The 26,888-nt window shown below is 38.4% G+C and overlaps 2 protein-coding genes across 5 annotated transcripts; both read right to left on the bottom strand.

The window, feature by feature from the left end:
- Positions 1 to 17,610: 17,610 nt before the first annotated feature.
- Positions 17,611 to 20,247, bottom strand: LOC104438987 (endoglucanase 16). Its single transcript, XM_010052122.3, has 8 exons — positions 20,032 to 20,247; positions 19,705 to 19,917; positions 19,288 to 19,488; positions 19,082 to 19,159; positions 18,654 to 18,803; positions 18,436 to 18,544; positions 18,102 to 18,265; positions 17,611 to 17,937 (listed from the first exon to the last, which is right to left on the bottom strand). Exons 1-8 carry the CDS (start codon positions 20,245 to 20,247, stop codon positions 17,611 to 17,613), a joined length of 1,458 nt encoding a protein of 485 aa, XP_010050424.3.
- A 1,103-nt stretch (positions 20,248 to 21,350) lies between these two features.
- LOC104438988 (fatty-acid-binding protein 2) lies at positions 21,351 to 26,483 on the bottom strand. Of its 4 annotated transcripts, none has more exons than XM_039310434.1 (11): positions 26,300 to 26,483; positions 25,140 to 25,683; positions 24,822 to 25,044; positions 23,471 to 23,546; positions 23,277 to 23,379; positions 23,056 to 23,124; positions 22,597 to 22,633; positions 22,442 to 22,516; positions 22,252 to 22,303; positions 21,925 to 21,969; positions 21,351 to 21,792 (listed from the first exon to the last, which is right to left on the bottom strand). In XM_039310434.1, the coding sequence occupies exons 2-11, from the start codon at positions 25,622 to 25,624 to the stop codon at positions 21,695 to 21,697; spliced, it is 1,263 nt and encodes a 420-aa protein (XP_039166368.1). In that variant the 5' UTR covers positions 25,625 to 25,683; positions 26,300 to 26,483; the 3' UTR covers positions 21,351 to 21,694. The 4 variants fall into 4 exon arrangements, with proteins under 4 accessions (XP_039166368.1, XP_039166369.1, XP_039166370.1 ...); XM_039310435.1 differs by lacking the exon at positions 26,300 to 26,483 and adding an exon at positions 26,172 to 26,294; XM_039310436.1 differs by lacking the exon at positions 26,300 to 26,483 and adding an exon at positions 25,913 to 26,134.
- Between the last annotated feature and the right edge of the window lie 405 nt (positions 26,484 to 26,888).

Here is a 26,888-nt window from a genome sequence, read left to right on the forward strand (position 1 = left end):
GGAAATTTAGTTCTGAATTTACAAGAGTTCATCCAAATAATTACCAGTTGGAAAGGGGGTATCCAGCTGGGTTTTGCCTCAAAACTCAAGTTATAATTGTCACGAATGTACAACTCCTTGAGCCTTGACAAATTAGAAAAATGGATTTCGGTAATCACGCCTTCTAAATGATTATCATCAAGATTCAAGTATTGTAGAGCCCCCAATTTCCCTAATGACTCAGGAATCTGCCTCGCCAATTGATTAGAAGAAAGATCTAACGATCTCAATAATGACAACTGACCCATTGATGGTGGAATGGTCCCACTCAATCCATTATTTGAAAGATCTAGTGTTTCCAAGTTTGACAATGATCCAATGACGCTAGGGATTGGATCGGAGAAAAAATTGCCGTAAAGCAGAATATGTTTTAAGTTTGTGAAGTACACCAACCAATTGGGCAAAGCACCCTTAAGATGATTTGAACATATCTCTAGACTCTCTAGGCTATTCTCGATGAGTCCGGATGAATTTCCTCGGGTTGTTGAAATCTCTTTTCTGATTTTGTTCTCACACAAACGCAATGACTTGAGGTATCGATTGTTCTTTAAGAACGAGAATAAGCCTCCTTCAATGCTATCAAAATCATTTCCCTTTAGATTAAGATGAACAAGGCTTGTAAATTTGTCAAACCACATGGGAATTGATGAGTTGAAATAGTTCAATGAAAGATCAAGATGCTGGAGAGAAGTCGTGTTTTGAAATAAAGTGCTTGGGATGGGACCTTCGAAAAGATTCATCGAAAGATCGAGGTACTGAAGATGACCGAGAGAAGTAGAATTGCCCAAGTGATCAGAAAAGAGATGAAAATCATGTAGTCCGCAACTTGATAATCTCAAATGTGATAAATCTGGGAGTGTGCTAATCACCTGCATGAGGACTCTTTCGTTCGCAATCTTTGAGTCACTCATGTCGAGGTACTTTAGTGATCGAAGATAAGAAACCCACAGGGTATCCTTCACAATCAAACCTCCGATGTAATCATGAAAATCGAGGACTTCCAACTTGGTGAGATTTCCCAATTGTCGAGGAACCATTCCATGGAAGTTAGCATTTGATAGATTGAGGTACCTCAATTGTTTCATTGAACCGAGAAATTCAGGAATTCTTCTATGATTGAAATCAATCTTGCTTAAGTCCAAATGGTTCAAGTATCTTAAGTGGAGCAAAGAAGAGTTCAACTCACCAGATAGGAAAAGCTTCAGTCCCATGATAGTGTCGTCTTTTCTTGGTTGGGGTAATAATTGGAGCTTGATGACATGACCAAATACTACATCACAAACGACTCCTTTCCATCTGCAGCAATCTTTGCCTTTCCATGAAGAAAGCAAGCCGGATGGATCTAAGAGACTTTGTTGAAGCTGGAGTAGAGCCTCTCTTTCTTTCTCTCTACAAATGGATGTTGAATTGTTACAGAAGCACACACATGAATTATCTAAAATAAGTAATAGAGTCACTAGTGTGAACACTTGGGAACAATAACTCCCCATGAGCAATGAGGGAGAGGATGAATTCATGTTTTAAAGTGAAGGGTATAGGGGTCCTCTAATCAAACCAGGTCATTTATAGAGAAGGGTTGGGAGAGATTTATCTTCTAACGTGACAACTTGTGGTTACATGCATGCACCTTATGTGTATGCATATGTATCATGGATATGCAGCACATATAAGGTCCACACATGACAGTTGTCATTAGGGAGAAAAGGCATATCCATCCATTCTTGCAGTTGGAGCTTGTAAATTGATGAGCAGACCCCATCTAGACGAGAAGTCCACGTCAACTTGGAAGCAAGAGTAGTGCCATTACGGCGAATGTGGACAAGTTTGTCTAGTTTTTTGCAGTGCTAGTCTTGGATCAAGTCAAGTCCTTTGGGTCCTCTGTCGTTAGTCATATTGAGGTCATTTCTCGATCTACATTTCGTGTTTTGGTTTTAACTAAATCACTAACTTTGAAATAACGACGGTAGTGTACCATTCATCATGATATCATAGAGACACAGTAGAAGAGGTATAGAGATTTAAGTTGTTAGAGAGATCTTTTGGAACCGTTAAAAGGTATATATATTGGGTAAGGGCGCGGTAATTTGAGTGTGAGACAAATCAAGCCACAAAGTTCATATGTTAGTCAACCATACAGGCAAAGCCCCCAAAATGGAGGCATTTCACAGAGAGATGCCATGGTCCTCCGCTCTTGTCTGCATTCATTGTGGAAATGTTATCCGGTTGGGATTTGCCCTAAAAGTCGAGTAATTATTGCTAATATCCAACTATTACAGGCTAGACATAGGTCACCTGCAGTGTGGATTGCTCGTGTACGAGGAGCAAAATATGGGAACACCGAACGTCATTTGTGCTAACGATAGTGGTAGGCTTCTTTTTATCATGTAATTAGGATAAGACATGATTTTGTAGTCACAATAAAGATAATATAGACAGTATAATGTGTTTCTAATGTATCATGTAGAATTACTATTCTGAGTTATGATTTCAATTACAAAAAATGTCAGCATGAAGAATATATTTCGAATAAGTAGCAAAGGTTAATGTATTGGAACATCCAGAATTCTCATTTTAGTATATGAGTGTATTCTTATCTCTAGGATATCCCGTGCACTTGGAATTTACGTGCCGTGTGAGAGACAAATGCATCCTTCTAAAATATTTAATAATTGTGAGGAATCTGACCTATCGCTGTAGTCTTCAATTGCAAAAAAGAGAGTTCACATGGTCCTCTCAATTAAAGCCCGTGTATGACTCCCAGTCAAGTCAATGTGCCCTTTTTAAAGTTCATGAAAATGACAATCCACTGATGACTCCAAGTCGAAGTCAACGTTACGACATTTCATAATAATGGGTTCCTCCATCTTTAGAGCTAGTTCAGTATTTTTTTTGTTTTTTGCTTTTGCGACGTAGTAAGTCCAGAAGAGCACTCACCTTTGCCCATTGCTATGAGCCGATAAAACCGACTCATACCATTTCATTTTCCTCCAGTCGAACCAGTGTCCATGTCGATTTGGTTGCATTTATTTCTTTTTCTTTTTTATAAGTAAATATCGTGTTTTCACAAAACTCCAGCAACTGTGGACAGACAAACTGTTTTACTACCCCAAATATTTATGCAAAAGCTTCATTTGAGCCAATAATGTCTCAAAACCCAGCACAAGGCTTATGTGACATTCCCCCCCTCTTTTCTTTGTTAAAAAAAAGGCTGAATCCAGATATACGAGAGACTTTTTCAATAACATGTAATTAATGAATTAGTCAATCAAAACATAGAAGCAAGTTACAAAAACTTTTAGCCGTTTGTGGTTGTTGAGAGAGCTTGAAGTTGTGTCTACTCAACAAGTGAAGAGTTTTTAGAAATTCTTATGGACTACATTTGTGGAGAGACTTTGTTATGGATATGCATTCTCTTATTAAGAAATGTAAAAGCCACCATTTAAGTGTCAATTATAGATAAAGATAACACTAGCAACTCTCTCTCTCTCTCTCTCATGTCGATGTCATGATCAACTGGTAAAGTTTCTAGCTTTTTGCATTGTAGTCGAGAACTTGGAACTAATAAGAATATACATCAAGCGCTTTCGACTAATTACTTCTCATGAATTTCCAAGTTTCTGTTATTCTGAAAGTGCTTCAAGAGTTTTGCATTAGGAGTACAAAGGATTGGTCTCAACCGTTTCATCTGATAATGGACATGAACATATGTTTGATAATCGCTCGAGCGGTTCCACCCTAAGCTTCTCATTGTTAAGAAGGTGCCTTGGGCACAGGAAGCTATTGAATAAAGCGTGCCAGAGAGAGAGAGAGAGAGAGGCACTTCATCACCACAAATATAAAAAAGTTTTTCATCACCACAAATATAAAAAAGTTTTTCATCACCACAAATATATATAAGTTTTTCTACAAAACACGAAAAACGGCCTCTATCGCAGGCTCATGCTTATCCTTCTTCCTCTGATCGCTAAGCATGAATAAATCAACTCAATTAAGCTCTCTTCCCAACTTTGCTTCGTATTAGTGTCGGAATATGTCTCGAGTTTGAGCTTATAAGCAAAAGTCTAAATTCATATAAGAGATTTCCTATTTGGGAATTCGAATTAACAAATTAGCAATAAAATTAAAGACTTAAAAGGAAATTCCAAATTTGATTAAGTTCAGAACAAATTAGGGATGTCAACTTCCCAAATTTGCTTTGGATTCGGCAAGGCCTAGAGTTCCTCGTTTAGTATACAAAATAAGCAAATCTCTTTTGGGAGTTAGCCTTGTTGATATGCCGTTGATGGAGAGTTCTCGAGACTGTGGAATTCTCCTACGATTGTTGGAGAAAAATTCATGAATTAAGTCTCATGAAGTTGGTGTTCAAGCCTTGAAATCATGTGATAGAATTTGAAAATTCTTTGTGATATTGAGATATATTTTGAGAGAAATTATAAGGGCTAAACGTAATTGAGTTTAATTAGGGACACAAAAAAATATTGAGAGTGTTTGAGTGACTCAAATGTAATTGTAATATCTATTATATCATTTGATTTATAGTGGAATATCATGATGCTCTCCTTATGAAATAGGTCACACCGGCCGATTTATGTAAATCAAGTGTCCATTTTATTTCATTGTTGGATCGATTGTAGTTAGCATAGTCAAATCAATAATATTTTATAAGACTTAGTTCACCAATATTGTCTTCTTCTTTTTTTTAGTGAAACTTTTTATTATATAGTTTAAGTTTGACTGGGAAGGAAGCATGAGAACCTAACAAAGGACACGGAAATTTACTTTCTCTACAGTTATCCTTTGAAAACTTTTCTTTCCTGAAGTGCGTCGCATGCTTTGTTTTGCCCTGTTAATTTTTTTTTCTCTCACACATAGCTTTCTATAATTAAAAGAAAAAGATCCTTACAAAACATGCATCAACTAACGAGGAAATTAAACTATACTTAAAAATTTAACACGTTTGATCAAAACGATGCTAAACATTTTAATGTACCTTTCCTTCCTTTGATTTTTGAAATGTGTTGAGCCGGAAGATTATTTGAATGATTTGACAATGATAGTGAGCTATAGTAGTAAGTAGCTTCTAAATCGCTTTTCTAATTTTTCCATTTAGGGTTCGTGGAATGCAAAATGTATTTTTCCATAACTTGAATTTCGAAAATACTAAAATCTGGAATACTTAAAGAAAAATTCACTAACATAAATTGAGATGGGTCTATGATGCATTGTCTAAGCTGGAACAAAACTTCTCTTTCTTGCTCTTTGTAAATGGAAGTTGAGTTTCTACATAAGCAAACACATAAATTATTTAAAAAGAGCAATAGAGTTAATAGTGAAAGGACTTGAGAAAAATATCTCCCCATGAGCAATGGGGGATAGTCTCGCAGGCCCTGGCAGAGAACAAATTTATGCTTTAGAGAGTGGGGGTTTAGGGATCCTCTAATTAAACCTAGACCAATTATAGAGAAGAGCAAGGGGGAGATTTTTCTTTGAATGTATCAAGTCGGAGTTCCAAACATGCACCTTATGTGGATGCATCTGTGCCATCTCAAAGGATGTATATGTAGCACATGTAAGATTTACTTATCATAATCATAGTCACTGAAGAGAAGGCGCATCCATTCTTACAATTAGAGTTTGCAAATTGATGACTGGGCCCCATTCAGAAAAGAGAATTCAACCTCTACAAAGTTTGAGCGAAAAGATGCTCCGCTAAGGAGCTAGTGGAGAATTATGCCCAATTTTTGCAGTGTTGGACACAGACTAAGTCAAGTCTTATGGGTCTGATTGTTTTTCTAACACGCATGGGAATGTGTCGGTCATTGCTTAAAAAGCAAGACAATAGAAAACAACAATGAAAAACATATTGCAATCATATTTACAACATCGCAAATGTAATTATTAATTCTTTATTTCTGAATTCTTCTCCCGCAACACCTATTTTAATCTTGAGTTTGCTTTGTCCATAAAAACTCGAGATAAATGATGATTTCGATCATAGGAAACATGGTTCGATCTGTTAAAGAACTTTCTCTGTGTAGGCTTTTCTTTCAATAGACGGATGTAATTTGATTCTTTAGTTATGCGTTTAGTGTTTCCCATGGATGTAAATCACCATACTATAGTGATGGTAATAAAGCAAGGGATCAGTAGCGTAATTCATGTGCAGCAAGTGAAAGGTCATCCCCAAAACAAAGAATCAGACCACATATGTATCTTATTTTATAATATATGTAAAAAAAAAAAAGTTTGACAATGAGTGGGGATAAACATTCGATATCACTGCTAAAAGCATCTAAGAAAAAAAACATAATCTTACCACCAACTATGTTGTAAAGGAAAATGTAGCAACAAGCTTTGGATGGATAATGATGTGAGAGGGACTGAGGAATTAAAACTCAATAAACAGTTCAAATCTTCCATAGACTCAAAAACTGTGTAACCAATTGATAATGAGTTATAATGCAGTAACGTTTATCAGAGATAAAGCCTAGTTTAGATTGGCGAACAGAATGGTTCTTCTTTTTTTTTTACCACAGAGATCAAAGGTCATTAACGAAGGGGAAGATAAGAGAAGCTAAGGAATTTACTTTGCCATCAATTTCGATACGCGTAGATTGGATTCAATCAAGGGGCCTCTAAGCTCAAAAAACACAGAAAAATCAAAGTAAAATATAATCAGAATCGAAGGAAGAAAACACAGTTTTGGCAAAGTACTTCAACGGGTTTCCAGTATAGATGGGATGATCATAAACGGTAACATTCCTCGTTAAGGAAGCAAGTAGTTGCGCAAAAAACCCACGACCCAGAGTATTTTAGAAACCAACTCGTGATCAAGTAAACTTAAGCAATTTAAGATGATGAACGCAGGTATAGCTAAATTTGATAAAGCAACCCAAATTTCTTTCTTACGTAGGGTTAAAGTCATATTCTACAGAGTCGCTGACAATAGAGAAGCTTCCAGGCAAACTCATCCTGCAAACTTTGAGAACCGGAACCATCCCCATTTTCTATTGGCAAATCAGCGCCTTCACCTTCGACTTTATCTTTCTAGGCCAAAGGAAGGAAACAAACAACTTCAGCTTTAGGGGACAAGCAAAATTCAAGCTGCGGATGGGTACTGAGAGAGACAACAGAAGCAAATATTCATAAATGGAATTGGAAAAGCCGCAAAATTTTCGGTAGAGAATTCTGGTTTAGTTGGTAAATTTCTAATGCCGTTGCTAAAAATATGCAGATAGGGCTGCTAACTTCCTGTTAAATGCCGTGTTGGCATTACGTACGCCGTGCTAAGTGGCTATTGAAAACCTTAATATAAAAAGTATCTGTCAAAAATTTAGAAGAAAGAAAAAAAGAGGAAGGGAATTGGGAATTTGGCAGATCTACAACCTTTAGCTCTCTTTCATTTTGAAATTTGGCAGAATTAATAATGAAACTTGCCTAATTAAAACAAATATCACAAAAACCCTTGCTTTTGATTTCTCTTCGCTTGTTTGAAATTTTCACAGCGCTCTTTTGGGTTTGAAACTTAGTTATGTTCAAGTTAGCGTGTGATGGTGGAGAGCACTCATGCAACTTTCACAATGGAACCATATTTTTCTATATGCAGACATCATATTGCACGACAAAGTTGTAAACCTCACGGCAGACTAATTTCCAAGTTGAACTTATTTTCCTGAAAATTGATTGAATAGAAATAATAGATGGAGCATCACAGTTTGACTATAGAATCGAATTGAATCAGTGTCACACTTTTATTATCTTGACGTCCTTTTAGTCTCAATTCGCCGTGCTAGAGCGGGAGAGAGATCAAGCCACAAAAGTGACCTGTTAGGCTGAAGACTCGGGCAAAGCCCAATAGCATCTGAGAGAGTTATGACATGGTCCGCCACTTGTGTCCTTATTCATTGTGGAAATGTTGCTTCAAATGATTCCAAGTTGGAAAAGGGGCCACCCAACTTGGAATCTGCCCTAAAAGTCAAGTAAATAATTGCTAACATCCAAACACTTCATGACGAGACTTCGGTTACCTGGCGTGTGGATCGGCATGTGGAATGAAAAAGGGATTCCGAAACTGTTACTTGTCAAAAATGTGGTATGATAAGGGTGGACTTTCGTTGATCTTGTAATTAGGATAATGCCGGATTTTGTAGTTACTATATAGGTAATATAAGTAGTATGATGCATTTCTAACATATCTGAACCACTAATTTTCATGTTAAGACAAGAATTATTATACTTAATTATGTTTTCCGATACAAAAATATTATAATGAAAATATATTTCAAGTAATAACGATTAGTGTATTAAAATGTTTAGAATATTCGTTTTAGTGTTTGGGTGTATTCTCATTTCATAAGTTGCATTGTGCCCCTAGGGTCTATGTGTCGTGAGAGAGACGAATGCATGCATCTACGACATCTAAGAATCGAAAGGAATCTAATCTATGGCTTTGGTTTCAATTACAATGAAAAGAGAGTTTACATATTCCTTTTCATCTTATATATGATGCATGAGAGACGAATGCATACATATATCATATCTAATAATAGCGAGGAATCTAATCTATCATTATAGTTTTCAATTACAATAAAGTGAGTTTACATGGTCTTTTCAATCAAAGTTCACGAAAACGAAAGTCCATGTATAACTTATACGCCAAGTTCAGAAAATATTAATCACGGGTCAAAGTTCATGAAAATGAAAGTCTATAGATAACTGCAAGTCAAAATCAGCGCTTATGATTTTTCACGTGATTTTCACTTCCTTTATCTTTAGAACTAGAAAATTGGCCACAATACAGTGAGTTTTCAATTACAGTAAAGAGAGAGTTTACATATTCCTTTTCATTTCATATGTGTCGTGTGAGAGACGAATGCATGCATTTATCGTATCTAATAAAAGTAAGGAATCTAATTTATCACTTTAGTTTTCAATTACAATAAAGTGAGTTTACACGTTCTTTTCAATCAATGTTCACGAAAACAAAAGTTCACATCTAACTTATACGCCAAGTTCGGAAAATGTTAATCACAGGTCAAAGTTCATGAAATGAAGTGTATGGATAACTGCAAATAAAAAGTCAACGTTCATGACTTTCCGCATGATTATCACTTCCTTTTATCTTTAAGTCAAAGTTCTTTGTTTGGTCATTTGTAAAATCTTTGCTAGAAAATTATTGGCCACAATTTTTTACCAAGAAGATCGGGAAATTACCAGCAACTTTAAAATTCAACCAATGCAGAAATTTTCTAGTTTTGAATCCGTTTGCCTGATTCCCTACCCGTTGCCTCATGATCCAAGAATTGGAGGCCTGTTGATGTTGAGGCCCATTTAAATCTATCCGATAACACCCATTGACTAGGAAAAGAAGTCGAGTAGAAATTATATGTAGGTTTGGAGAGAGCATAGTTTGGCCAGGAAAATACAATAGAAAGAGTGGTGTTATGAGAAAGAGGCGTCACGGAATGCTAATTACATTACCTGAATAAGCAAACTCATGGAAAGGAAGAGATCACGAGCACATGTTCTAAATACACCCGAAATGAAGAACTAAAGGTAGGGGAGAGAGCGAGATTGCTTATTTCTTACATGCTTATTGACGGTCTTAATATCTTCAACTTGGCTACCTTCACCACTGTGATCACATATGCCTTGTCTACTGGTTGATCCGCAAAATTGAAATATGCATGTCTCCAATCCTTCTTGAACTACAAAACTCCAAAAAAGCTCCAAAGCCCAATCGCAAATTCAAGCATCTTATCCTCTTCATGTGTATTTTTCGAATAAGGAATTTTCGTTGGTTGAGGCGCCGAGGCATTTTTTTCTTGAAAGATCACCGCCGAGCATAAATGGAAAGATCGCCGAGTGTTTGGATTTGATTTCCTTTTGGAATCTGCCCAGTAAGGTTGTTTTGTGACAAGTTGAGATGGGTTAGGGATGAAAACGCTGAAATGCACTGCAGAATTATTCTGAGAGATGGTTGTTTGAAAGATCAAGAGACTTGAGCAACCTCATATTCCCATTGCTAATGGGAATATCTCCACAAAGATGGCTGTGAGACAAGTTCAAGCCATGCAATCCTAAGAGGAAAGAAAGTTCTTTGAGGATTGACCCATTCAAAAAGTTTCTAGAGAGATCAAAACTGACCACAAGTTGCAAATCAACTTTGGTGTATTCGTTATATCTTCCCTTCAAGATCTCAACCACATGTTGTTGATCCCAACTTGGATGATCGCCTTTGAATGTGAAGAAAATTATATCTTGTATCGGAGCAACGGCTACAGAACCAAATGAATTGCCTTGATTGAAGTTGATCATGTTGCACATACTGCCAAGGCAATGTGGGATTGTTCTCGCCAAATTGTTAACCGCTATGTCTAACATTTTCAATCTTGATAGTGAGCAGAGCTGTGGAGGAATGGTGCCAACAAACCTATTCTCTCGTAGCCTTAGGATCGACAAGGGTTGAAAGCTTTCGTCAAACCATGTTGGAACGCTTCCAAACAAGTTATTCTCTCCAAGGTGTAAAATTACTAGATCTGTGCAATTATCTAAAGCTTGAGGAAGCTCCCGATTGAGATGATTTCCATTCAAGTGTAAGGTGGTAAGGTGGGGCAATGATCCAGGTGAGCTAAGAATTACTCTGGATGACTTGTTGAATGACAAAGTCAAGAATAATAAAGAACCTTTCCAACAATCTAGAATATTGCCATATAGGCTATTATTGGCAAGATTTAAATCAAATAACTCCATGTTGCATAATGATGACGGTAGAGTACCATTGCTTAGGTTATCATTGAGATATAGAGTATGTACTTGCTACATAATACCAATATATGTTGAGAGAAATCTAGAGATCAAGTTGTGGGAGAGATGTAAATAAGAACAATTAATAGACATGTTGGGCAAGGGTCTAGTAATCTAATTGTAAGATAGATTGAGCCAGGAAAACAAGTTGGCTGACCATCATGGCAAGGGCCCAGTAATCTAATTGTAAGATAGATCGAGCTTGGAAAACATCCAGTTGGCTGACCATTCTGGCAAGGGCCCGGTAATTTGATTATAAAATAGATCGAGTTCAAAAAAAGTCAAGTTGGTTGACCATTTTGGCAATTGCCCAATAATATGATTATAAGATAGATTGAGCTTGGAAAACATCAAGTTGGTAGACCATTTTTGCAAGGGCTTAGTAATCCAATTGTAAGACAGATTGAGCGGAGAAAACGTCAAGTTGGCTAACCATTTCGGCAAGGGCCTAAAAAGTGAAGCATTGGTGAGTGTGATATCTTGGGCTTCCACTTGTGTCTTAATCCATTGAGGAAATTTTGTTCCGAATTTATAAGAGTTCATCCTAATAATTACCAATCGAAAAGGGGGTATCCAACTGGATTTTGCCTTAAAACTCAAGTTATTATTGTCACCAATGTACAACTCCTTGAGCCTTGATAAATTTGAAAAATGAATTTCAGTTTTCACACCTTCTAAATTATTACTATAAAGAGACAAGTGTTGCAAAGCCCCCAATTTCCCTAATGACTCAGGAATCTACCCTAACAATTGATTACAAGATCGATCTAACGATCTCAATGATGACAGCCGACCCATTGATGGTGGAATGGCCCCATTCAATCCATTACCTGAAAGATCTAGTGTTTCCAAGTTTGACGATGATTCAATGACACTAGGGATTGGACTGGAGAAGAAATTGCTGGAAAGCAAAATATGTTTTAAGTTTGTGAAGTGCTCCAACCAGTCGGGCAAAGCACCCTTAAGATGATTTGAATGTATCTCTGGACTCTCTAGACTATTCTCGATGAGTCCCGATGAATTTCCTTGGGTTGTCGAAATCTCTTCTTTGATTTGGTTATCACACAAATGAAATGACTTAAAGGTACCATTGTTCTTTAAGAATGAGAATAAGCCTCCTTCAATTATAGCTAAGGATAACATTCACGAATAACTCCAAGTCGCTTTAAAGCGACTTTCTGGATGATACATGTTGATGTCACAATCAATTCTTAAAATATTTTGATCACATCCTAATGGAAAAGAACTCTATGATGATACATTTTATTGACTAGATAGTGGAATAAAACAAAGGCAATGTAATTTCTATCGTAAGATTATTTACTGTAAATTTATAGAAAGGAAAGGGCTCATTTTACCTTAATTACATCATTTTTATTCAACTGGTAAAATTTCTAGCTTTCTACATCATAGTCGAGAACGTGGAATTAACAAGAAGAAACATCAAGCACTTCCAACAAATAACTTCTTATGAATTTCCAAGCTTCCGATACTCTGAAAGCACTTTTATAGTTTGCATCAATTACAAAGGATTGGCCTCAACTGTTTCATCTGATAATGGACATGAACATTTGTTAAATCATCGCCCGAGTTTTTCCACCCTGAGCTTCTCATAGTTAAGAAGGTGCCTTAGATAGGAAGCTCTTGAATAAAGTATGTGCCCGAGAGAGAGAGAGATTGGGACTTCATCACCACAAATATTTAAGTTTTTCCACATAACGCATAGAATGACCTCTCCAGTAGGCTCATGCTTATCCTTTCTCCTCTCATCACTAAGAGTGAGTAAATCAACTCGATTAAGCTCTCTTCCCAACTCTACTTCTTATTAGCGTTAGAATGTGTCTCGAGTTTGGGCTTGTAAGAGAAAATCTAAATTCATATAAGAGATTTCTTATTTGGGAATTCGAAGAACAAATAAGCAATAAAATTAAAACCTTAAAAATAAATTCCAAGTTGGATTAAGTTTCAGAACAAATTAGGGATATCAACTTTCCAAATTTGGGTTTGATTCGGCAAGGCCTAGAGTTCCACGTTTGATATAAAAATAAGCAACTCTCTTTTGGGCGTTGGCCTTGTTGATTCGCCATTTATGGAGAGTTCCCGGCTCTATAGAATTCTCATAGAATTGTTGGAGAATAATTCGTGAATTAGGTCTCATGAAGTTGGTGTTCAAGCCGTAAAATCATGCGGTAAGATTTGAAAATTCTTTGCGATATTGAGATATATTTCAAGAGAAATTATGAGGGCTAAACACTATTGAGTTTAATTAGGGACAAAAAAAAATATTTAGAGTTTTTGAGTGATTCAAATGTAATTGTAATCCCTATTATATTACTTGATTTGTAATGGAATACTATGATGCTCTTTCTACGAAATAGGTCACATGGCCGATTTATGTAAATCAAGTTTCCCTTTTATTTCATTGTTCGATTGATTGTAGTTGGCATAGTCAAATAAACAATATGTAATTATAAAATAGGTTCAATATTTCTTCATAAGACTCAGTTCACCAATATTGTCTCTTTTCTTCTTCTTTTTTTAAGTGAAACTATCCATTGTATAGTTTAAGTTTGACTGAGAGGCGAGCACAAGAACCTAGCGAAGGGCACGAAAATTTACTCTGTGTAGTTATCCTTTGAAAAATTTTCTTTCCTGAAGTGCGTCACATGCTTTGTTTTGCCCTGTTAAATATCTTTTCTTGCACGTAGGTTCTATAATAAAAAGAAAACGATCGTTACAAAGCATCCATCAACTAATGAGGAAAGATCTTTACAAAACATGCATCGGCTAATGTGGAAATTAAAGGGAAAATGTTACAAATGGTCCCTGAAATTTTATCTAATGCTCAATTTTATCCCTGAGCTTTTGATTTGCTCAATTTGGTCCATGAACTTTCATCTAATGTTCAATTTCATCCATAAGTTTTCAATTTGCTCAATTTGGTCCATGAACTTTCATCTAATGTTCAATTTCATCTCTGACTATTTGAAAATTGACCACTTTCATCCTTCCGTTAGTTAAAGTTAACAGAATTGGCTTACATGGCTTTTAGTCTCTTAAATATAAAATAAAAAAGGACATGTGGAATATCCACATGAAACAGGTCAAATTGTGGCCACTGTCCAAAAAAGAGGTACGGAACCACTTATTCTCTCTGTTTTTGTGATTGGTGCTCTTATCTTTAGTTAACACCTAATTCGTTTTCCTTTTTTAAGATATATACTGACTCATAATTCTAGTAATCCAACTTAGTTCCACGTCATCAATTAATGCTCCATGTCATCACTTAACGGTTTGAACAAACGGAAGGACTAGAAGGAACATTTGTTAATAGTTCATGAACCAAATTGAGCAAATTGAAAGCTCAAGGATGAAATTAAACATTAGATGAAAGTTCATGGACCAAATTGAGCAAATCAAAAGCTCATGGACGAAAATGAACATTAGATGAAAGTTCATGGACCATTTGTAACATTTTTCCGAAATAAAATTACACTTAAAATTTAACACGTCTAATCAAAACGATGCTAAACATTTTAATGTACATTTCTTTTCTTTGATTTTTTAAATGTGTTGAACCAGAAGATTATATGAATGATCTAACAATGATGGTGAGGTATAGTAGTGAGCAACTTCTAAATCGCTTTTCTAATCTCTCCATTTAAAGTTCATAGAATCCAAAATTCATTTTTCCATAACCCGAATTCAAGAATACTAAAAATTGGACTACGTTAAAAAATAAAATAAAATTAACTAACATAAACCAAGATGGGTCTATAATGCATTGTCTAAGTTGGAGCAAAGGCTCTCTTTCTTGCTCTCTGCAAATGGAAGTTGAGTTTCTACAGAAGCAAACACATGAATTATTCAAAAAGAGCAGCAGTTACTAGTGAAAGGACTTGAGAACAATATCTTCCCATGAGCTATGGAGAGAGTCTCGCGGGCAGAGAACAAATTTATGCTCTAGAGGGTGGGGGTTTTAGGATCCTCTAATTAAACCCAAATCAATAATAGAGAAGAGTAGGGGGGAGATTTTGCTTTCAATGTGACAAGTTGGGGTTCCAAACATGCATCTTATGTGGACGCATGTGTGCCATCTCAAAGGATGTATATGCAATACATGTAAGATACAAATACGTAGTAGTAAGTGATAGTCATTAAAGATGATAATTTATCGCAATCGTTCAATTAATAACACGGATAGAACTTGGATAGACCCTAAAGTCGACTGGGGAACCTATGCCGGAGTAGGTTCTAAGGTATATAAGATAAGTTTCAGATTCCAAAAATTGACGAATCTATTCCAATAAAAAGGTTCTAGATTTTAGGTAAAACCTATAGAGAACTTGAAATGCGTCACCCTATTACAAGGTATAACCTCATCACAGAAGATGAGCTAAAACTCTTAAAGGGGCCTCCACGACTTAGACAACGGACTTCATAGATATATTCATTCTTTTAACATACCAATGACTGCACGCCTTGTATCCCCAATTGATACAATATGTTTTTCTTGTCCTCATGCTTGGCAATACTCTATAGTTATTTTATATCCTGGTGATCGATGAAGATGAAACTTTTTAAAGACTTGCTTAGCTCAGAGCAACTTTGATCATTAGTCCTTTTTTTTGTTAGGCGTGAAAACAAGGCCAGGAGGCCCAAGAGTTTTTAAAGGGTTTCCACGATCGGCGAAGAAGCCTTATAAGGATCTGGTGGGTTGAATTCGAACTGAAACGTGGGCTTTCAATTGTCCAAGGAGAGATCATTCCACAAGCCCATATACGACCATGCTTGCGTCTAAGATTTTTTTATTTATTTATTTGGTGACGACAATTTATATGAAAATATAATGATACATCTCAACTGCGAGAAGAACTTCATTTCCACAAATCAATCACTGAGGTTAGTCAGGACTAGGAAAATTACCAGAAAAGTCTTAAAATTATTGTAATTATGTTAATTCAACCCTAAATTATTTTTTATTAATTGAGTCCCAAATTTTTTGCATTCGTCATACATGGTGTGGTTGACACTGACATGGATAATTTTTTATAATGTTTTTAATGTCTTTCTTTCCTTTTCTTTTTTTGTTTCTTCCCTTCCTTCTTCCTTGCCCAAACCTTCATGGGGCACAGCCATTGGCATAGCGTGCCTAGCATAGTGAGAAACAAAGAAAAGAAACAAAAATTAAAAAAAAAAAATTGTCAACTCTAACGCCAACTACGTAATGAAGGATAATCAATGTTCACGCCAGCGATTTTTAGCTAAAATTAGCAGGATATATTGAATTTATACAAATATAAAGGTTACATTTAGTTGTTCTGGATTTCTAATATGAATAAGACTAGATATGATAAGATATGGAATTTAAGGATTTTACTATCATATCTATTGTTTGATTATTATAATAATAAAGTCGGATATATTCACATTATATAATGTATATTGTTTGATATAAATAACATATTAGCGTAAATCAACCAAAATTTTACAAATGGAGATGGTAAAAATCTCTTGGGGCACTCTTGCCTACTTTATTTTTATTTGATTTTCTTCTTTTTTTAATTAATTAATTTTTTATTTCTTTCTTCCCCTTCCATCATTTTCTAATAAAATTTTATTAAACTATACTAATATACTTAATATATTAAAATACCTAAAATATGTGATAAATATAAATATATATTTATATAGTGAATTTATATTATAAACTAGAATTAAATTTGAATATATAAATATAAATTAAAATAACTAAATTATTATTTTTTGGTATTTTGAATTTCTTATATTAGAATTCAATAATTAATTATATTGGATTAAAATTTTATTTTTGTTGAGTTAAGAAGTTTGTTATTCAAGTTATAAATGTTAGGAATCCTATAAATCTTTATCCTATCCTCCCAATGGGATAATTTTATCTAATCTATATCTCCTTTATATCCACCGCAAATACCTCTTTATCCTATCCTCCCAATGGGATAATTTTATCTAATCTATATCTCCTTTATATCCACCGCAAATACCAAATGAAGGATATGATAAATTTTGTCATATTCTGAATTTTATCTCGACTGTCAAATGTAGCCAAAAGATATATTCTTGATTAACAAAAAAATGATTTAAGGTTAAATTGACACGATTGTCTAGGAATTTTTGGATAATTCTCCTATTGAGATAATGTTCCTAATTATCTACCATTTCTGATTCGAAAATGATGCGCGCTCAACTCTCACAAGAAGTGTGCAGCGGGTGACTAGCGATCGCGCTACAACTTAGCGAATGCTATCGGGGTCGGACCTAATGAGCTGCACAGCGGGTCTATACTGACTAGGGTCGACCTCGCTCGACCGGTCACGAGCCAACATCGAGGACCTACTCGGGTGTTCGCATGGATCTCATAAAAGTCGGATCACGCAGACGAACCGCTCGATCAATGCATGCAAGGCCGAGGATCACATAGACGCACGAGTTTGGTCGGGTGCAGTGATGGACGACGACAAGGATACACGGCGGATGCGGATAAGACGAACAGCACCGCCGCGCCGGTGGCGGCGCGATATGCGTTTCTCAATGGCAAAACAGCAAAGAGAAAATATGATCGCCGCTGAAACCGCCTCGGTTCAAAGGCGCAATCGATTAGCTAGTCAGAGTTACATGTGAACGAAATCTACGTCGATAACTCGCCGCCATCGACCTTTTGCATGCGGGGGCTCGTATCGATGATTCCATGGTTTTAACGTATCTACGGTGTCGTTTCGTCTTTCATCATGCATGGCGCGAGGCGAGCTTCGCGAGCGGGCCGACGGCGAGGGAGTTGACGTAGGTGCAGGGCTCGGTCATGGACGACGTCCAGCGCTTGTCCTCGAAGAAGTCGTTGCGGTCGGGCCCGCCCATGATGGCGCCGGTGAGCTCGTTGGGGTTGGGGACGTCCCGTCTGAACCACTTCCCGAAGCTCATGGGGCAGCTCACCACCTCGTTAGGGGCCAGCTTGGGCACGGACGCGCCCCGGTGATGGGCCTGGGTCGGGGGCTTGTTGCCGAAGCCGACCATGTATGATCTTCCTTGCGGGTTGTTCCCTAGTAGGTAATCCATCTGCGGGGCAAGCAATGCGGGAAGTGAGCAGAGTCGCCATTTTCACGGCGGTTTCATCGAGATTGGTTCATGTTCGATTCCAGGTTTTTTCAGGGTATTGTTGACTGAAGATGGAAGGGCGACTGTAAAGGAAGAGAGCAGGCATAGCTCGAATCGGTAAGTACCTGTTGCTTGGCGAAAGCCTGGAGGTGCGAGGAGTCGAACTGCTTGTCGCCGCAGACGACCTTCTGGTTGTGTTTGGCCAACGTTTCGGCATAGACATCGAACAAGAAAGCCGTTCCGGTCACGTACTGTGTGTTTGCCCCACTCCTCAAGTACAGCATGCCCCCTGAAACCGAAGACCGAAAACCTTGTTACTGCATCGCCATATCGCACTTTCGAGGCGAAGTTCTAATGGAGACTTCCCAAAAACAAGTCGGTGCTGTCGAACGCATTCAGAGAAACTGTGCAGAACTTATCTCTCGTGCGCTTGAGAGAGAGAGACAGAGAGAGTTGCACCTGGGGTGATGAAAACCTGGTGGTAGGGGCTATCGGGAAGAATTGAGCAAACAAAGCTGTCAGCTTCGTTTTTGAAGTTCTCTAAGTCCTGGTCTCCTTGGAAGTACAGCTACATTTACACAGGCCAACGCTCAGTAAAGAAAAATGGGCGAAATCTTTCACAGGTTCATAGCTGAAAAAAAGGAAGCTTCTTGAATTGATTCATGGGATGATGATACCTCTGAGAGAAGAACCTGGGCACCTGCATATTTGAGGTCCCAGCTGAATTCATTGACACTGGCAGGGATTGACTCTTCTTTGATGTAGTTGAGGTACACACTTCTCCTCGTGGCCATGTACAGCCAAGATGCCGCCCACAGCAGCTCATCCTGAAATGTTCAATGCCGTGTTAATTGTCAATTCACTTGTGTTCAATGTCGTTTTGAAGCCGAGACAGGAAATTTCTCGATCAACGCTCATGCCATGGATAGAACAGAACCGGTCACTGATCAAATGACCACAGGGGCCTATAAAAGTAGTGAAGGGTTCTGATCTAGTTCAACGCGCCATTTGAGGCTGAGCGCATTTGGCTGATTTGAGGTTGACGATTGATTTAGATTAACTAACAAGCTATTGGGACTGGGAGAACGCAAGAGGGCGAGCTTACATTGTAGCCAGAGAATGAGCAGTAGAAGGGGCATTCTCCATCGAAGCTTCCTTTGTGAGACTTGGCAAATTGGAACAGCTGCAGATACAGAAGCCATACAAATTGATCGGATCAGAAAGTGATCATCTGGACATTCGCTTCCTGCAGGAGGTTTGCACCTAGCACACCGTGGGGAGATTGGAACTAGAAAATGCAAATTGACGTACCAGTTTGGCTTTATTGAGGAGGCGGCGAGCGTAGGTACGGTCCAAGCGTCTAAAGACTATGGAAGAAGCAGCCATCGCAGCCGCAGTCTCAGCAGCGATTTCTGTTCCAGGAGTGCTCCCGTCGATTTGCAGGACTGTCCTAGGAGTTTTCATATTTTCTGGTCTGATCCAACAATCGTGATCCAGCACTGGGTCTCCAACCTTCATTCGCCAGACACAAGCATCATTGCTTATTTAGCAAGAAAAGAGCGATGGATCACTGCTTGTAAACTCGATAAAAACGGCAACTTTAACATTGACAACAAGGGCTCGTCCGACAGACTATTCATCATTTGGAGAAAGAAACAAGTCGGACATATTGCAGACGTATATACGCACCACATTCTGGGGGCGTACTCAAATTTAACGCAAACTAACCTGCACATACAAACGATTTTTCCTAGAAGTGGCCTTGAGAAAATAATCGGTGCCCCATTTGATGGCGGAGCGAACATTCTCCAATTCCCCGGCCGCTTGAAGCTCTTTCTGATAAAATATAGCAGCCCAAGACAGGGTGGTGACTGTAAATGCCATGGGCAGTCCGAATTTTATGTTGTCACCGGCATCGTAATACCCTCCAACAAGGTCCACCTATAAAAATAAACGAAATTCGAGGGACTAAGATCAGATGAACTTCAAATTTGCATCTATACTCTCAATCATGAATACCGAAATGCCCGAAAAAGGAAAAGATCAGAGACCCACATTTGCCTCTTTTCCATCATCAAGTGCAGAATCTCCTCTCCAAGAGGGCCTGTGATTTGGAGGGAGCTTTCCGGACCTCTGAGCCTCCAGGAATATGAGGGACTTGGTGAGAGCGTCTTTGTAATCGAAATTCGCATCAACGGTGACGAGAGCGACTTCGAAGAGGACAAGCCATGCCACCGAAACGGCAGCCAATGTTCTTACAGGTACCCCCATGAACAAGAAACCTATTCAGAGCAAAACTAGGAATGAAAAGGGAAGCGTATCACGACAATGTCCTTGAGGAGGAATTTTCCGTTCCTGCGGTTAAGTAATGCAGAGGAAGAGAGGAGGTTTTTGGAGCAAACCTCCGGCTGTGTTGTTTTAAGAATTGGAGGTTTGGATTCTGGTGGAGGGGGAAACAGAGGAAGGAATCAGTTATTTTCTGTTTTGCATTGGAGAACCTGAAGTGCTTGAATGGATGGGTAATAAAAGAGGCTTCTTTTCACAGGGAAATGTGAGGTCACAAGAGCTGCTGACTAAATTTGATTCACCGTAATTAGGTGCCCTCAAGATCTTTTCTGTTTCCTGTGGTTGGTGCATATTCAGAGGAGGGTTATAAACCTGCTCCAATCTCCCTAGATTTGGAGGGAAGAGAGGGGAAACAGAGAAACCCCTCAAACGTGTGCTTCCAGAGAAGTTATTTTTGAGTCCGCACATTCTTATTTAGGCATCAAGATTCAAATTGCATGAAAAGGTTCTAGTAAAATTAGTAATTCTTCTGTATATTATTCTCCTTTTAGCAATTTGGCACCATGTGTTTTTCCCCCTCCATGTTCTTCCATTTGATCTTCAACAAGACACATTGAACCCTTTGGCCGCTCTCAATTACAGTCCGCACCAGAAGATCACCCCCGTAGGACGTACCAGCACTAATAATCAAACACATTTGGCATCGGCGCATTTGTTTATCGACTCTACGTACTAGCACTAATAATCAAACACATTTGGCGATCGGCGCATTTGTTTATCGACTCTTGCCCAGCGTACACAGTCGTTATATCTTGATAGCACTCAAAAGGAAAAGCTCCTATGTGGTCTTGCTAGTCAAAAGCTTAAATTCCATTCTGTACTCTGTCGACAAAGAGAACCTACGGTTCACCGATTTGAATTGGAAACCGACTGTCAAGAACTAGCTGTTTAAGAGTAATAAGAAGCCGGGATTTCTTAAGTAATGCAATGCATCTCGTCTACAAAAGAAGGTAACCGGATGAAACTTGCATGATACACGGGACTGTCTACGCTCACGCACAACGATCCAAGCATCATGGTCAGCAGACTGGCAGTGAAAAGGCAAGAGCCAAAAGAATTGAAATTTATATTCAATTTACACCCTGCATCTGACAGTCTTACACCCGGCCTTTCTCCCCATGCGCTGCAAAAATCTATAGGGGAGATTGTATCCCCGAATAACCATCCTAATCTAAGATCTATATTCCATGCAATGAACGAGGCAGAGTAGTCTTTCCCGAGTCATGAGACACTGCTTCATAGATTCCTATCACCGTTACAGAAAAGAAAAGAAAGGGCGGCATGGAACTCCTATGTGTAAGAGAGGTCCCCAATCCTGGTGCACTGCCCCCAGTTTAGTGGGAAAACGAAATGGCTGAACTTCTGAACCAGCTCAGCATCTCATTATAATATCAGCAACATTTTTACCAATCTCGTCTTTTGCTAATTCAGAAACTGGAAGATCTCCTATGTACATATCAAAGAAAGCCCCTGCAAGTAGTGTAGACATGGTTCATAGACTTATTAATAATATTTAACAACAGGTGCTACTTCACATCCTCAATCATAGAGCGTGACAACTAAGTCAATTGAAATAACAGCATCAAAGAGAGTTCCACTTACTGCACAAATCCCTGCTCTGGACACTTCCAATCTTGTTGCCTCCAACTGCAAATACAACACCAATTAAATTCAATGAAACCAACACGACAATTAGGATCAACTAAAGGGCAAAAAACATTACTGACACAATTAAGAGAGAGAGAGTGAAAAATATCAAAAACTTTTGCTTGAGAAATATTGCAGCTATTGCCACAGGGAACAGAGTTCATTCACTTCAAGTTTAGCACTTCAACATTGCTATGAAGTACAACCCCTATTCACAGCAAAAAATGCAGGCAAAGATGTAGAACTTTTTACATTGTTAGTCTTCAATGAATGATTACTTACTTTCGGTTATTAGATTTCCATCAGCTGTTCGGTGAAAGTCAATAGTCGTTCCCTGCAAAATCCCGCAACTTGGTGATACCTCTTTGACATATAGATACTGTACCGTGTATGTACAAAGATGTACATTTTGCGAGTGCATGTGTGCTCCTGTGTGCGTGTTCGCGAGAGAGAGAGAGGTGGGGAGATTTACCATAGGCAGTGGGATATCGCGAGTGAAGATTGATCCAAATTTACTTAGACAATGATAGTCAGTGTTTGGATTTGTCTAATCAAATGAGATGAAAGATAAGTGTTAGCAGTTGCATCATGTGAACGGGACAAGGGGAGTTAATCTTTTGCTGGTACCTTTAATAAGCGGGCTCGAATAGACTTCTCAAAGGCACTGCAGAAATTTACAACAAGAATAAATCAATCAATGTGGATTTGTTTTCAGATAGGAGTTTTGACAAGTAGTGCCTAACCAAATAGCCCCTGATTATAACCATGTCAAAATGAACCGTTTTAATATTTAAAATTGTAATATACTCTAAGGTTCCAATGACATAAAACAATCCAAACTACTTAATGAAGATTACTATCAACCGGCTTGAGTCCACCGTCTTATTTGCAGGGGAAAGGATGATGCTTCTAAGTTTACAAAAAACACACAGATCCTCACTAATTAATTAGTCAAGAAAAGTCGGCCCATAAAGCAAAAACGTCATATGAATTTGGAAAGTCTGATTAAGGTGCAAGTAAAGGTATATATTGACACTAATAGTTCACCTGGTCATTTACATATATGATAAAAACAATGTAACTTACTCTCTCACAGTGTTGAATTTCATTCCATTGCAATTAACGACAAGCCTCACCGTCATATTAATGTCTTCCCTGCATCAGCTCATGAGGAAAAAGCACTTAGAAAACAATCAAACTATTCACATATGTGATTCTATGTAATCCAATTCACACATACGCCCTCACAATTCATGCAGCTGGCACTTTAAACTAGACATCTGACTACATGGCCATTCATATTCTACCTGAGAAGATCCTCATAAAAAGTCTGGCATTTATTGACCTCGCTGATTGGCATAGAAGAATATTTTGTACCCAGCTTCTTGCAGACAGAGTAAGGATGTATATCTGGAGGAAGTAATGTTTGCAGAGAAACATATCAATGAAAAACAACATATAAATACATAACAAGGATGAAGCGAAAACTGCTCATACTTACAAAAACCAAATGCATACAACTTCAAAGACTTAATCTTGATTATTTTCATAGATCTGGATCCAGTTCCTACAAGAATCTGAAATGCATGCAGACCGTAAACTGAATTAATAAGCATATGGAGGCACGCTTCAGAAGGAAAGGAACTGCAGAAACTTGGTCAGTATAAAATAAGTTTGACATCAAGGATATGTTGTAATAATAAGACAATCAACTCCAAAAGGACTTTCATTTGACAGGAATGAGATCTTTTCATGAGATGAAGGTATTTCAGGCTCTAGAAACGGCTCAAATGGCCTAAAGACAAAATGCCTCCAGATCGTAGGGTAAGAACATGAATCCAGGTGGCATATGTGCATACGGTTCTGAAATCGGATCTAAAGCAGAAGGTAAATCCCAAATGTATTGGATGCAAATATTTGGTATTAGTAAGCATTTTGATTGAAATTTCTGGCAGAAACATGACCAAAAAGTAATCACTAGAGCAGAGATAAGGATCCAAGGAAAACTAAAGGCTTCTCACTCCACTAAAAAAAAAACCATTTGTCCTGCGAAAGCATTTTGATCCCAATCTAGGCGTTCCATTAGATGACAACCTAAAGCCAACAGCCCCTCCTTCCTCCATCCTTCCAATCTCCTTCATTTTCTCCAATGCTACTTTGTGTTATATTAAAGAGCAATAGTTTGCAAGCATTATATGCATTATTGCCAACGAAACCAAGGAAGATTGAGCCCCAAGAAGCTCCTGGGTATAGCCATCCATTTCTGAAAAAATTAACCTGCTTCTTATCTATAGGATGAGCTTCTAATGGAACAATTACCTATTCTCTCTAGTTCACTGCCAATACCCACATTCATCAACTTGGTATCAGTTCTATCTATTTGATCAAGGCCTCACTCTAACGAGTAAGCAAGTAAACTACCTTACAAAAAAATCTTTAATCCATTATTTGATTTTCTGCCTAATAGGAACCTGAATTTAAAACTTTAGCAACTGCTATAGTCATAGAGCATCTTTAATCCCATTGTTTGTACACTCCTCCAATCTCTTATACACTCAAAGAAGCATTCTCATCTCCAACAACTGACAATCAATGAATAATTGCATCCAATGCTCTCTAGCAATCAGAGGAAAACAGTTTTTCGCAACTGAGGAACCTCCAAGTCACATCATCCAATGCCGAGTTTCTTTTTGCCGGTTAGAATCAGGAAGATAGAGCAATTTAGCTTATTTCATACAAATAAAAAGTCCCATGAGTTAGGATGCTGATCAGAAAGTTTAGTTGAGACTTGCAGCCTGTGGTTTGATACAAATACAAAATGCCAGCTGTCAGCAGAAAAGCTTAGTACTGACCTTTGAATTCAAATTGCTATTTCTCTCTCCAGCCGGTATACTATCCAGAATCATGGGGAACTCGATGCCGGTTCTAGGTTCAACTGCATGTTCTTTCCAGTATAAGTCTGGAACAGAAAGCCCGGGACATCCTCGACTCTCGACCTCGCAGGGTCTTTGATCTAGGCAATTATGACTTCTCACATCACCACTTCCCGGCAGGACATCGAGTACCTTGGAAGATCTGTAAAAGGCCAACGGAATTGGCAGCCATCTTTTAGAAAGAGAGAGTATTGCAGATGCAACTCTGTCTACAAGTAAAGTGCATAAATGACTCACAAGGTACCGAATGGTGGTACAAGTACTGCAGCTATTGAGAGCATAGGAAATGATCGGAGCTTGTCCGTCTCTTTGGAAAGGTGTCTCAGGATGAAACTAGCAATTCTGTTAAAGAGCTCAGGACTAACAAATTCTTTACTTGATGCACCAGAAGAAATTTGTCTAACTAGCGTAGCAAATTTACAACTCCCACTTTCCGAACCAGGCAAATTCCCCACAATCCTCTGACCCAAGTTTGAAGCATTTCCACTTGCGAACCAATAGACAATAGAATTGGTGACCCTGGAGATGCTATGAAAAGTTTCTTGAAGAGCGACACTTCCAGGGACATGCATACTTCTCGTCTGATGCAGTGAGTTATCAACAAGAGAACTAATCTGAGAACATATATGACATCCTAAACTATGCAGTAAAAATGGCTCAGTCGGTAAGATATATGGCAATCCTCCGTTTAAATCTTTGAAAGATAACCGATTATTCCTCATACTCTGATCTATTTTACTAAACTCCGCACTCGGATGCCTCAAACCTTTTATCTGTTCACCTGCAAGAACATAATCGGAGCAAAGAAAAATAAGTACTTTCTTGCACGTAATTCTATTGTGGCTGATACAGAAGCAAATTGTCCAAGAGGGCACAGCTAATTTGTTACACTTGCAAAGTTCTAGGGGGGCATGCTACGATCACAGCACTAGAGCACATCGAGCAAAAAAGGAGATCGCGTAGATCACGTAACAATTGCAGTTCTGCAACAGAACAACAATCCAAGAAACCTGAAAAAGCAAGCTCTTTTAAGCAATTCTCGATGGCATTCGCAACGAGGCACGCTAATTCTCGACACCAGATCAGAATGCAGCTCAATCACGGCGATCGCAATCGAACCCAGATGGAGCTCGAAGCGAGCAAAACCACAACGTAGAGAAACAGAGCAAAAAAAAGCAGCCTTTTGTCCTTCCCCCTTCCAAGAATCAAGAAACCCAAGAAAAAGAACCCCCCTTTTCTTATCTTTCGCTCGAAAGGAAAAGAACCCACCTTCACTTGCAAAGAAAAAACGCGATTCGTGCGCTTTCCACGAGCCCCTCGAGCGGCATTCACATGCCGAAACGGGAAAGCGATGGAAATTAATTAAAAGGACAAAAAACAGGGGAGCGAATCGGAACCTGAACTGCCCAGCCGACCACGTGAGTAGGAAGAGAGGGAGCGCGTTAGGGTTCGGTTTGCATGAGATTGACTGGGCTCGTTCCGTGCGTTGAGCAAAACACGCAACACAGGAAGCGAGAGAGAGAGAGAGAGAGAGGGGAATATGCTTTGAAAATGGAACAGGGGCAAGTAAAATGCGATTCCCCGAGCTTTTCTTGATGGAAAAAGAAAGGCCGGAACTTTGGAAAAGAAGAAATCGACTTTTCTCGATTAAAATTTTAATGGGGTTTTTTCTTTTTCAATTGGGTTGCTGTCTGATGTCTGAGTCACCGCTTTTCGCAACCTGCGAAGCCGTTGACGGCGAAAACGACGAGGAGGCATCGCTCTGGCGGTCTCTGTTATACTCTCTCTCTCTCTCTCCGACTTTCTCTGATTTCAAACCCTTCGATACTGTGCCGCGTGGCACGGGTCATTTAATTTCTTTGGAAATGACAAATCATCGCCGATGTCGGTGGTCGAGAACAGTATAATCCATGGACTTTTGATTTACTCCACGTGGTCCATCAATCATAACTCAATTTTTAATATATCACTGCACTATTAGTCTAT

The sequence above is a fragment of the Eucalyptus grandis genome, chromosome 3 (genome assembly GCF_016545825.1).
Source record: "Eucalyptus grandis isolate ANBG69807.140 chromosome 3, ASM1654582v1, whole genome shotgun sequence".
In the NCBI taxonomy this organism is placed as follows: Eukaryota; Viridiplantae; Streptophyta; class Magnoliopsida; order Myrtales; family Myrtaceae; genus Eucalyptus; species Eucalyptus grandis.